The following is a 13,304-nucleotide window of genomic DNA, read 5'->3' on the forward strand; positions in this document are numbered from 1 at the left end:
ATTCAATATTGACAAAGCACATGTATATTTAGTTCAAGTGTAAAAATTGTCAAAGTTATGTAATGTTGGAGTGTTTAAAGGGAGATTGGGTTCAGTTGGGACACTTTTGAATCTCACATTACTTACATTACTCACAGATTACTTGAACGGTAATGAAAATGAATTAATCCATGAACAGATACAAGTGTCTGCTAACAATTTCCCAAGTTTTTTAGAGCCCAACTCAAACATGGGTACAATTTTGTTAAATGTACAAGGAGTTCCTTTTTACCAAAGCTCCATCTCCCCAGGACAGTACATTTCACACATTTCTTTTTTTTAAGAAAACAGTTTGTTCACACATTTCTTTTTTTTAAAGAAAACAATTTGTAATGTTGTATTTTCAAAAATTGGTGAGATATGCAGTTAGACTGTCTTCCTAGTCTTCATTTTAGTGGCAGCTATCAGCTCAATGTGGTTACAATAATGTACATGTGCCCTGAGTTCCTTTTATTGACAACTTATGACAACTTTGGAGTTTTGACAAAAGTTAGACTACACTTTCCAAATTAAATTTTATATGTAGGCCAATTTACAATACGCCATGTCACTCACCATATGTTGCAAACTGGCTTTCTACTAGAATGTGATTTATTTTGATACATTATATCAAATTAGTTTATTAACAATGTTTGGAACCGTTTGCGCTTCTGAATGCACCCCGTAGCCTTTAATGTTGCATTCATGTCCCATTTTAAGGACGGAAGAATGAGCTTTTAACCTGGGAAAAAACTTACAAGTCACTCTTTTTGCATGCTTATCATTGGTAAAACCACTAAATTATATATTAACTCTAAATAAACAACAGCGAGCATCTGTTAAACGGATTTTCCAAGCCATTATCATCATCGTTTCCAGGGAAAAATCCTCTGGGGCACGCCCACCATGGCTGGGCTCTTATTTTAGAATGGGCGTGCTTTCTGGTGTTTTGTCTGGAGTAAACAAGCCACAGGTAGTCGCTTGCATAATGTTTTGTTATATATTTTCAGATACCAATATCAACTTGAATTTGTGGAGTTAAATATAAATTTTTAGTGTAAATCTTATTGAAATTTTAAGATGAAATTAGGTAAAATCTCGTGAAACGTTCAAATGTAGTTAGGAAAACCCCCAACACCGAGAACAATAAAACCTAAAAGTACAAAAATGATTGGTGTTTTGGGGGAATGCGAACGCATTTGACACGTCACCTGGTTTAGAAGCTTTTGCTCCAGTCCAGCAGGATTTAGAGGTGTTTTTTTCACCACCTTTTATAAACACTCGTGTACTAGCCAAAAAACAGAAAAAGCAGGACAGGGGTTGTATTTTGAAACGCACCCCTAAACCATGTGTCACGTTTCCATAGTCACGTCATATCGCCTCCACCATGTTGTAGGAAATCCACCGCTGCTCCTCTCTCACTGTCAGATTAGAGTTTAATCCGAGGGGGAGGATACACTGTCAAGACGCTGTCTGCATCTTGGAAGGACTCTCGCTGTTTATGCACTCAAAGTAAACGCGACTTTTTTTTTTTTAACGTGAGACTGTCAGTTTTTCTACAATAAACGGCCTGCACACCGAAGATGAAACACCAGTCTTCTGTTGCTGTCTTTGCCTGTCGGTCGATTTGCCAATACGTTAAAATGTTAGCCGGCTAACTAGCTGAAAAAGAGTAACTAAATCGGATTAGCTGCTAGCGGCAGCCTCTCTCTAGGTTATATCCAGGTATTGCTGTACTTGACAACTATTAGTAAACAGTCGCCTTTGTTTATGTTTCATTGTTTCTTACATTTTTTTTGTCAACGTTACCACTTTGTGCTGTAATTATTCACTAGCATTAATGTTTCTGTAGGCTAGCTAGGTTAATAGTCAGTCGGGAAAGAAGAGGAGCTGGAGCTCTTTTCGCTAGCTAATCAAGTGTTTGTAGGAAAGAGCAAAAATCATTAGTGCCTCCGACCACCACCGAGAGTCAAGACGGAGTTGACGGCCAGGCTGATGTGCTAGCTTGTCTTCGGGCCAGCTGGCGAGAGAGCTGCTCAAGATTTTATCCCTAGAAATTAGCCCCCAGACGAAGCAAAGATGTCAGGAAAGGATAAAGACAAACAGGAGAAACAGTCCACAACGGAGCGGCTCGTAAAAGGTGAGTGCTTTCTGTAAATTTACATGGCGTACTGTAACTGGCACCGTGCACTGTTTGACTGAGAGCTAACGGATGGATTAAAACCACCTGTAGCTTTTGGAATAACTTTGTCTAAACCCATTCCTGTCAATAAGGCGTCTTGCTGAGGTGTATGTTATTGTGGCTGCCAGAGGAAAAATTGTATAGACATTAATAATCATTATTTATATAGAAAACCACTTTAGTCGTATCCAAAGGGGGTTCTAAGGGACTGTTCTTTATTTATCAGAAGAGGGGGTGGCTGGGGTGTGATTTCATTTTTTTTTTGTGTATGTATGTGTTTTTTTCTGCCCCTTCCGAAAATTATAAATATTTTTACTTGAGCTGGCCTGTGTGATTTGGGGAAAATGAATGACCCTCCCTCCACCATTAATTAGTTTTCAGAGTTTGAAAACTCTATTAATGGTGGTATAATGGTATAAATTAATTATAAGTTGTTGTTTTTTTTTAAACTTACCTTTTCAGATTTGAAAGTTAAAAGTTAGAGATGCAATCTTGGAGACTCTTGCTGTGCATTCTGGTTGGTTAGTCCAAATGGTTTATTTTTGGCAAAATTTTAAATGAGAATGTAGAATTAAGGGATTTTTATGAAATACTTCTTAAAACTTACACGTGGTTGATTTTTTTGTGACTATTATAAATATACAATATTGGCTATTAAAGAAAACATGACTTTGTGTTTAGAAGGCATGTGTTCTTTTAACCCTTTGAAATCTGGATTGACATCACTTTTCTTGTTCAGACGCCTTTCGCAAGTATTAAAATGAATGATAAAAACTTTTTTGGGGTGGGTCAGGCAACTATCTTTCTTGCAAATTTTTGGGCCATTTGTTCTTAAGTTGCTTATCGCTGTCTTTGATCAAAATCAAGCCAGTTTGCCCAGGTTTAAAAGGGTTACATATCAGCAGTTAAATAAAAACAAATTATAGCCATTTAAAGTTGCATGTGCTTCCCCCAAGCCAATAAAACAAAACCACAAAAATCTAAAACAAAACATAAATCCCTCCCCACTGCTTAAAAAATATTTAACCTGCGTCCCCCGTTTTGCACCACCCCCGTAACTCTCATAAATAATGAACAGTCCTTAAACCATTCCCTTTTAGGAGATGCTCAGAATGGGTGTGAATTGGGGCATCTTGTTTCTGTGACTGCTTAGAATAGATCTTCATATATAGGTATCGTCTCCATAGTTGTCCCCTGCTGGTATATGTAATCCACCACCACATAGCACAGTCAAAGGTGAGAAGTCGTCCTATATCGGTGCCCAATCTCTTTGACATTTAGGATGGATGAAATCTTAATTCATGAGGCTGTTGCTCACTCGTGGGAATACCCAGCGTCCGCTCAGGTTACCCGGAGAGCTGGACAAGTTGGATTCCTTCACACTGAGCTTGTCCCGCTTCACTGGACATACAGGACACCATTTGTTGTGTCTGCCCAAGACAAGACAGGACAGGCAGAGCCAACTCTGAGGTAGCTCCTGAGAGAGAACCTAACCCCACAGTCCCCACCCCTGCCGCGGCCCACCGCCGCTACTCCTTAATGCCAACGCAGCCTGCATCCCTGTCTGTCTGCAAGGGCACTGGGAGAGTGTCCTGCCAGGGGACTGGAATGCTAAAGTGTGAGCCAGTAGGGAGAGGGTGAGTTAATTGTGGAAAGAATCTCCCCAGTGATGTTCCCAACATGGTCAGCCACATGGTGGGGAGAAAGAATAGGAACGTGACAGAGAAGAAGAGAGGAAGAAGAAATGGAGACTGGAGTGAAGACAGCTTTGCTTTAGGGAGCAACTGACACCAGCGTTCGTCCTGTGTTTAACCCTTTGAAACCTGAGCAAACTGGCTTGAATTCTCTTAAAAGCATGGGAGAAAGACAATGAGCAATTTGACAAGAAACGACCCCAAAATTGGCAAAAAAGAAATTACAAGAAAATTATCAAAAAATTAGAAAAAAAAACCAAAGTAAAAATAAAAGCAAAATGACCTGGAAAACAATGTGCTAAAAAGAGACATTCTGTAACATATTTTGAATATAAAATTATGATAATAATAAATATAGTTTCTGGACATTTTCCCGTTTATTTTTTTAAAAATCTCTCTCTCTCTCTCTCTGTCATTAATTTTCGGGTTGTTTTCCTGTCACCTTTTACCAATTTCTTGCTCGTTGCCTTTTCATATGTTTTTGAAGAGGATGAAACCCTTTTGCTTAGGTTTCAAAGCTTGAAATACTTGTGAGAGGCGTGTAAATGCAGCACAAAAAAAAACCGGATGTTTATCTACGTTTCCAAGTCAAACATAAATTGTTGTCCACATCATGCATGGTTAATTTTGAGTGTACACTTGTAAAATTGATAAATAAAAAGCTCTAAAAATGTATGCAAATAATGTAAACTACAAGTTTAAAATGTCACGTTAGGTTCAAGGTTCTTCAAAATCCATATTAGTTGATCCTTTGTCCATGCTGGCAGGTAGTCGCAGTGGTGTGTCCACTAACTGGGGGCAGTAAGAGGGCTTTACTGGTAGACTAATGCTGCCCCGGTTGTGTAAGTCAACAGTTAAGCTCATTCACTGCTGAGTATTGCAGTCGACGCAGTAGCTCAATCAGATCATTTAATCAAATGTTTTCTTCCCAGGCTGTGTGTCAAACATTGGTGTGTGGTGCTACCTGTGTTAACCCCTTGAAACCCGAAGCAACATCACTTTCCCTGTGCTGCTTTCAGATGCGTTTCACAAGTATTTTAGCCTTTGCATGCTGAGCATATTGGTGTGATTTCTTTCAGAAACATAGGGGAAAACGCAACAACTTTTTTTATAATTGCTTCACAAATTGCAAGAAAATTAGTAGGTTTAGAAAATTGTTTTTAAAAAGCTAGGGAAAAACAAAAAAGCTAGGGGGAAAATTTTATTTCTACATATGATTACATGTTTAAAATTCTGTTAAAATTATTAGCATGTTTAATCACTTTTTCCAGGTCATTTCTGTGTTTGTTTTTACTTTTTTGGGGGGGGGGTTGTTTTTATTTTTGATATAATTCTTTTTATTATTTATTTATTGATTATTTACACATTTTTAGATAATTTTCATTTTTTTTTAAAGATTTCTTGCTATTTTTTTTTTGGGTAATTTCTTCTTTCATTGCTAATTGCATTCTTCCCATGTTTTTAAAAGAAATCAAGTCAATTTGCTCTGGTTTTAAAGGGTTAACCAAAGACAAGACCTTGCTTGGCTACATTTGGTTTTTGACATCTCCATTGCATGATGTGACAAAGATTTGTGTCAACTTTGATACAAATCGAACCAGATAGTTGCCGGTCATGTGCGTCTGAAATACAATTGAAGAGATCCCAGAGGGGATTGTGTGCTAGTACTACCACACGACATGATTGACTGACAGAGATGACGAATAAACCCAAGGCCTGGCTATTTAACTCGTGAGGGTAATACATTCACTGATAATTAGAGCAATCTGAAGTGGACTTCATGATTCATCCAGCCACAGTCTGCCCCATTCATCTCTGCCCAGCCGCATCTTTGTAATTCAATCCTCCTCCATTGTGTCGATTTTGAAACAATGGCGAATATATTCTAGACCCTGGCTCGTATCGCTGTCCAAAACATTATCCTCGGCGGGCAGGATGGCAGATAGTAGTGTCTTTGTTTCTTGAGTCGTTTGTTGTCATGCCAGACAGTGTGGGTGTTGATGCAGTGCAGCAGTGGCCCCAATGTGTGTCTGTGGTTTTTGAGGAGTTCATCAAACATTAATGCTAATTAGGCCAGGCAGTCTCGAAAAAGAAGCCAGTCTCAGGGCGGTGGCAGCTTATTATTTTTAACAAAACATTTTTTTTCCTCATCGGGTGATGTGTCGGAAAAAACATGAGCGGCTCTCTTCACTCTGTCTGCAATGTTGTTTTTTCTCACTGCAATTTGTAGTGTGTTTGGATTGAGTGATGCTGTTTGCTGGCAGCCAGAGATTCATTTGTATCTGTGTTTGAACAGACCGGGCCAGCCTTCATTATCCAGGCTGACCTACCCAGGATTTATTACTATTGTTATTGTTGTAATAGAGGAGGAGGGGGCATTCTTGATGAGTTGGCACTCAGTTCTTCAGGGTTTAGAACAACTATCATTGTCCAGTATCAGTTGCGGATCACCTATAGGTGACGTAGGTGGCTGCCTTTTGGGTAGCACCGAAATTGCACCCCAAAAAATAAAATGAATGAATAATTTGGCGATTGAACGTAAATGAGAAAAAGCTGTAATGCTAACAGGCGGTCTGTAGTAGAGATACCACCTCTAGCCCTAATCAGCGTTAATTGGTTGATTAGTAAGTGACCATCACATTAAGAGCACGCTGGAATATTGATGGTCATGATGGTGTGGAGAGTCAGTACGATTACATGCATAGTTAAGTCAAGGTACGGTCATCGCTCGATTAGGCGATTTAATGAAATTACTGACCTGGTCCCAGTATACAAGCACCGGGGGAGAATCAGTTTATTGATGGTAGTGTGTCCGACTCATGGTGGGTGGCGATATGCCCCCTTTCAGCTAGTTGCTTTTGGACCTATTATGTCACATACCAAACAAGGTAGCAAGCGGCAAATGGGTCACATGTTGAATGATGAAAGCATGGATAACTCTTCGGTGCTGTACATATCATCATGCATGGTTCTTGCTCTAGCACTGACCATGTTGATACCTTTCTGTTTTTTGTTTTCTTCCCTTCTTATCTTTTGTTTTTCTCGGCTGTCTTCCACAAATTTATGCTGTTCGACCCCGGGGCAAAAACTGGTGCGGGAATTATGGAGCATGTGTAGAATGCCAGGGCCAGCTCAGGTCGGACTGGTGTGTATACATGAAAGAGTAAATCCACCCAATCAAATTATCTGGGTGTTTAGTCAATTTAAGTCAGAGTTTTTGTTGTTTACATGTATTTTGAAAGCCCAGCTTTAGTTGGATCAAGGGCCTGTGTCCACCGAGCATTTTTCTTCGACAGAGAAGCGGTGGCAGGGCGCCGGGGAGCGCTTCATCTTTTTATGATGTGCTGCGTGTGAGTTTCGTTTTTATGACAACAATATCTTAGCATTAACATAGCTAGCGAGCTAATGTAACGCTACATTAGCAATAGTTTGACTACACAGGGAATAACAAGCTTAAAACTGTATGGTGGTAAAAGCACAACTCACACCAGCAAAATCCAGTGTCCTCCTGCTGATCTGCTCACACAGACAGGCTTCTCTGTATGTGCTGTCACAGTAGAGTTAAAAGTGTTGGTGACATCACTAACGCCTTTCTGAAAAGCTCAGAGATTTTCAACCTAAAGCGCCGGTAGCAGCTGCACAAAAGAGGCAAAGCGCTCTAAATAAGATGCTGGGTACTGAGTTTTTTCTCCAGGTGGCCACATGCAGTTGCAGACGCCCACTCCTCATAGGGAACAATTTGAAAAAGACGGGCCTACCCAGCCCGTACAACCCTTTGCTTCAAGTCATCCCCTCTATCTCCCCCTTTCACACGATAGCTTCCCTATCAAATAAAGTAAGAAAGCTGAAAAAAAATACAGCAGTGCTGAGAAAAAAACACTAGGTGGATACAGGCCCTAGCACAATAACTTGATTATTTCTAACATCATGTAATGATGACAATGTGGAAAGCATTAGAGTAAGAGAAAAAGAAAAGGCAAAAGACAGAATTCTGTTTTTTTATTTGTGTCCTTTGTATCAATCTGTGTCCCCTCTAAATTCTGTTGTTTTTGCAGGTCCATGAATGTAGCACAAATGGACCTTGTCACGAGTTTTTTTTTTCTCAGCAGCAGTGTGAGGACTTCGGGTCACAGGATGGATAATTGATCAGCCAATCTGATCACAACTGATAAGATCGATTGATCAATAGAGGCAAGGGACTGTACATTTCCAGACCCATTGCAATTAATGGTTAATTTTCGCTTTTGCTGTGTGTGGCGTTCTACTGCTCCGTCTGTGCCCAGAGTATGCTCTGTGCTCCTAGAGTGTGGTGCAAAGAATAACTGAACAGTAGGCCTATATAAATTCTAATAGTGCCCCTAATGATGGTCCAGCTCCAAAAATAGAAAATTTAAAAATGTCTGCAGATGTTTGAATCGTAGCTGGGCACCACAAATAAATGTATATGTGGGAAACTGTACCATATTCTTATATTGTTCCTTATTATTATTATTTGACAGCTGAGTTGTTTATTTGTGTCGATTTTTCATTAGCTCTTGGTCTTGTTTGTAATAAATACCTTAAATATAAATGATGATAGTAATAATATTTATTTTGAGTGGGTGGTGGCGGGGGCACCAGGGAAAGCTGGAAAGCAAATGTGCTAGTTCCAGCACTGTCCAGCGTTGGTAATTACTGCCAACTTCCAGGCAAATGCTTGTGAATTTTTTCAGCGTGGTTGTTGCTTGAAATGTTTCACAGTCTGCTTATCTCATACCCATTATGCATCCTATTCAGTGTCATCATGTTTTCACAGAGTATGCTTTTGTTCGTCCTGGAGCCTTCTTTCAGTGTGACAAGGCTTTTAAGTAAACTGCCCCTGAATCTGGAAGCCCTTGCTAATAGAGGCTTTGCCTAATCTGTTCTTAAGGCTCGTACCTCAGCTTACAGCTCTCTTCGTGGCCGTGCCTTGTAGGCCTGGGAGCACTTACTGTTTATTTATACCACACCGGTCAGTGCATGACAGCTTGTCCTCAGCACAGGCTAGTGAAGTTGAGGCTGTGCTCCAGCTTCTCCATTGCAGACCAGGTTATAGTTCGTGGCCCCGTCTGACATCACTTAACAGCATCAGTCAAACATCACTTGCAGTCACATATTCAAAGTTTTTGCTTTATTGAAACAGCAATAAATCTGGCAGTGTTTGTCAAATATTTCTTTAAATATCTCTAAAAAATGCATCAGTGGATCAGCTTCTAAGACCAAGGCACAATCCTGAGTGGGAAGTACATTAGTTACCTCTGCACTCAGGCACTGCATCACTGATTAGCGAATGCACCCACCACACTAAAAACTCATTAACGCTTTTTTTTCATATTGCACTTTGATTTGCTGTGTGTGGGTGTGACAACATTCTCAGAAAGCCTCGCTCTCTCCTCTCCTTGTTCATTGCCAGCGGCACAGCTTATTGCACAAGGAGTGCTGATTGCCATGAGCTGATGCAAGTATTTATGTCACATATGATGGCACAGGGTGTCCTGTGTGCTGACCTGCGGATGGATTTGATCATATCATGAACACGGGATGAAACCTTCAGTAAAACTATTCTGTGTCAAGCTTCTCCGTGTTTTTTACACTCCATTTTTTTAGTTGTGCAAATGAGGTTGGTCATAACACTCATAATATTTTTACACTTTTCTGTGTAATGTCTCTGCGTCTTTTCAGACAGTGTTGAAAAACCAACCGACTGTCGACCATTCTTAATTGGTGCCATTTGGTGTGTGCCTGGCCTGTTATAAGGTATACCAGCTGTAATCCCTTTTGCCTCACAAGTCCTGGAAGTGAGAGGGCTTGGATCACACTCTACTATTGTTTTGAACATGTGCGGCTTAGTCAGTAACTATCTGCTCCTGCAGTTTTATGAGCTAATAGAGCTGCTGCCAATGTTACAGTACCAGTTTGCACCGTGGACAATCTGAATTTTAATGGTTGTTATACAACTTTTCAGATATCAATACTCCATTTCGAGGAATTGGGAGCTATGCTTACATTTTAAATATTGCATGTCAGTGAGTTTGTATTTAAGATTCATTTTCAGAAAATAGCTGTCTAATGTCTTAACTGTTGGATCACCTATTACACAGTGATACATTTTGCAGTTTTACATGTTGCACACTTCGCTATGTTTTGATCTTGGAGCTCTCAGGTCTCAGCCTCAAAAGCATTGACCTTTAGTGATGCCGGTAAAAGGATTGTGTAGGTGGCACGGAGCAGAATGCTGAGAGAGGGTGGGTCAAGTGAGGTACGGGGCTTCACAGCCTGTCTTATGCATCTCTCTTGCGTGACATTATCATGTAGGTGTATGTGTGTCTCCTCTTGTGCCAATGAGTTGTCTCAGTCAATGCAAATGTCACGTCTCCTGATTGCGACTTAAGCAGATGCAGTGTGAGATGCGGAACGTTTTTTCTGCTTCACTGCATTTTCAGGGGTAAAATCTTAGTATACATTACTGGTATGGAATTGCCATCTTTTACTGCATAGATGTACTAATTGTCTCTTGAAATCTTTTTGTAGTGAAACAACTTTTTTCCTTTTTTTTATTTTTTAAAAGCTAGGGGGGAAGGAAAAGATCGATATGCCATGGCATTGCGACATTTAAATAGGGATTTCTTCCTTTTTTAGGGCTGTACCCATCTCAGTAATGTCATTCCCATCAGATTTGGTTGTTCAGTATGAAAAACTGTTGGTTTTTGGTTTTTTTTCCATATGAAGTTTTAAAGTTGAAGCAGTCTCAGCAGGACATTCAGTGTGAACTAACATGCTGATGTTGGATTGCAAATGGGCCACACTTTTTACCCACACGAGATATCGAACAAAACCCAGAGACTGCTGTAAGAGTTGCTGTGCGCTTTAAGTTCACCACTTCTAATCAGAAGACAGACAATAATGTTCTCTCAGAGCCTTATAGTGCAAAATACCTCCTCCATGCCAAGCATTGTGTTCGCAGCTGCTCGTACCAAACAGTAGCATGAAAGTCAAGAGCACTCACTCCACAGCAATCTGAGGACCAAATCGTACCCAGGCGTACACTGCACAACACGCTGACTGACAAAAGAAAAAAGAGCAACAGCTCAACTTGGAGCAATCTCAGGTCTCTGACTTTCTAGGGCAGCCATAGATTTTGAATTATAGAAATCCTTAATATTGCAACTCACAATTAAAGTTTTGGTAGCTTACAAAATTAAAAAAAACAATTGCTTTTTCAATGCACTGGGTACATTTTGCAGCAATAAGAATGACTGTAGTGGGATGAACAGATCTACCGAAACTTTTTAGGTAAAGCAGATGTTGATGTGGTTTCCATTTGGAGGTATAATTTATATTTGAAAAAAGCTAATAAATTGCGATATATTGCATAAGTTGTATTGAAGTCCTCAGCATATTTTAAATTGTTTAAAATTGCAATATTGTACCGTGACTAAGGTATCGTGATAATATTGTATCACGGGGTCTATTTTGAAACCCAGCCCTACTAAATGCTAACAAAAAATCTAATTGAAGTTAACTGTAACCTATTTATCCTAATAGATGTCTCATTTTTCCTTTAACAGCTGTGCCATACCCTCCACAACATAAGCTGACTTTGAAAGAGCTATTTGAAGATGGCAAGCCCAATGCTGAGCTGCTCCGCAACCACCTCGTCAAAGAAGGCAGGGTGGAAGAGGACGTGGCTCTAAAGATCATCAACGATGGGGCCAACATCCTCCGTCAAGAGAAGTGCATGCTGGAAGTGGAGGCACCTATAACAGGTAGGCTGGCAGATGCTCAGAGCCCAGAGGGGACCTTGTGATGGCACCTCTGACCTCTGACCACCCTAGAAAAATAAATGTCCTTAAAAGTATTGAAAGATACAGTTTAAAATACCCTGAGCAGGATGCTTCAGTCAGCAGAGATTCTTCCAGCGATGCCCTGTTAACAATTGGATGCAGAATACATTAGTAACTCCAAGACAGCATAGACGTGTTTTGAACAAAGAGTAAACACAGCACCAACATTGTTTTTCTATACTGGCAGCTGATGTGCCAGATCTAAGGCTGTCAGAGTCAACTCAACCATCAGTCAGTTCTCAAAAAAATGTGCTCCTTAGGCCTCAAACCAACACACTAAATTAAGCACCCTTCAATCCAACCAGCTCCCAAGAAAATCAGATTTTTCATTTATGGGTTTTTTTCACATACAACTTACTACTTGCCAGCTATGTTACTACTTAGTTTCCCCTCAACACATCAAAAGTCATTTAGCATAAAATGTCAAACTTAAAACAAATTTCAACATTTTAACCTTGAACACTATACCTATATTTTTTTGATATGTTGTGATTTGTTACCTGTCTTCATTTGAAAATGATGTTCCCAAAGGGAATCTTTTCATCAAATAATAAGTTTGTTTTCAATCTGTGCATCTTACTTCAGTCATTTTTTAGCAAGTGGACTGAAAAAGCAATTGATCAAAATCAACATTTTATTATTCTAGCATTCTAGCAGGCTACCAAAAGTTAAATTTGCATTTCCAACTTTTTTTTTAATTTTCAAATTGTTGTCATTTTTAATTTATAAAAATCGATACTTGGCATCTGTGTGTTGATATAATATTGTCATGCAAAATATCGTGATACTATGCTGTATCAACAATATGCTGTTTCAGTCAACAGCCAACACAACCTTTCAGCTGACATTTGCTAGTAAGCAGAGATATCATAAGGATAGTAGATTCTTTCCGAACAGCAAAAAGCATTTATAGTCCAGTTGTTGTATACATGCAAAACATACATGCAGTATTTTTTATATATTGGACACAGTCATAAAGCCTTCTCTTAAATGCTCCCAACTCCACATACCTGACACCAGTTTTTCTTTTTAAATGATTTGCCATGCTTGTGTTGAAAGGGGGGTTAGATTTTAGAATGTAGCACTTCTCAGTGAATACTTGTCTATAACTGTGTTACATCAGTGCATCAAAGCTGATCATTAATACAGTGAATTAATTTTAAAAAGTCAAATGGCCTCAACAATTATCAACATGAAACACATCAGTCACATCAGTTGAATAGAATCAAAACTGCTCCCTTCTCTGCTGTGATTAAATGAGCTAAAACTGGTACTGTCACTATCATTACTGCTGCCACTGTCAGTATGGTTAATGTCTTTTCTATTATTGCTAATGTCATGGAGCATTAACATCACTAAACACACATAAAAATTGAAAGAAAAAAAATTGGCTCAGAGAGGAATGGAAAATCTATTAATTTTCAATACATTACGAATGTGCGCATCTTCTTTATTTCTTTGCAATGGTGGCTGGTTTTAGAACAAAGAAAGAGCAACATAAACCAACATACATCCAGACAAACATTTTAAAATATCAGTACACTTTAT

The 13,304-nt window shown here is 39.4% G+C and overlaps 1 protein-coding gene across 3 annotated transcripts in view; it reads left to right on the forward strand.

The window, feature by feature from the left end:
* Positions 1-1,336: 1,336 nt before the first annotated feature.
* The window catches only part of ppp3cca (protein phosphatase 3, catalytic subunit, gamma isozyme, a), a 45,745-nt gene continuing 33,777 nt past the window's right edge, over positions 1,337-13,304 (forward strand). The window contains exons 1-2 of one of the 3 annotated variants that reach the window (XM_042487761.2): positions 1,337-2,158; positions 11,481-11,678. In XM_042487761.2, the coding sequence (XP_042343695.1) occupies positions 2,098-2,158; positions 11,481-11,678 (259 nt within the window). In that variant the 5' untranslated portion in view covers positions 1,337-2,097. The remainder of the gene's footprint in view (positions 2,159-11,480; positions 11,679-13,304) is intronic. The other 2 variants (XM_088077173.1, XM_042487762.2) reach the window with 2 other exon arrangements.

This window comes from Plectropomus leopardus, chromosome 4 (assembly GCF_026936395.1).
Source record: "Plectropomus leopardus strain MGB_pleo_1.0 chromosome 4, ASM2693639v1, whole genome shotgun sequence".
Lineage (NCBI taxonomy): Eukaryota > Metazoa > Chordata > Actinopteri > Perciformes > Serranidae > Plectropomus > Plectropomus leopardus.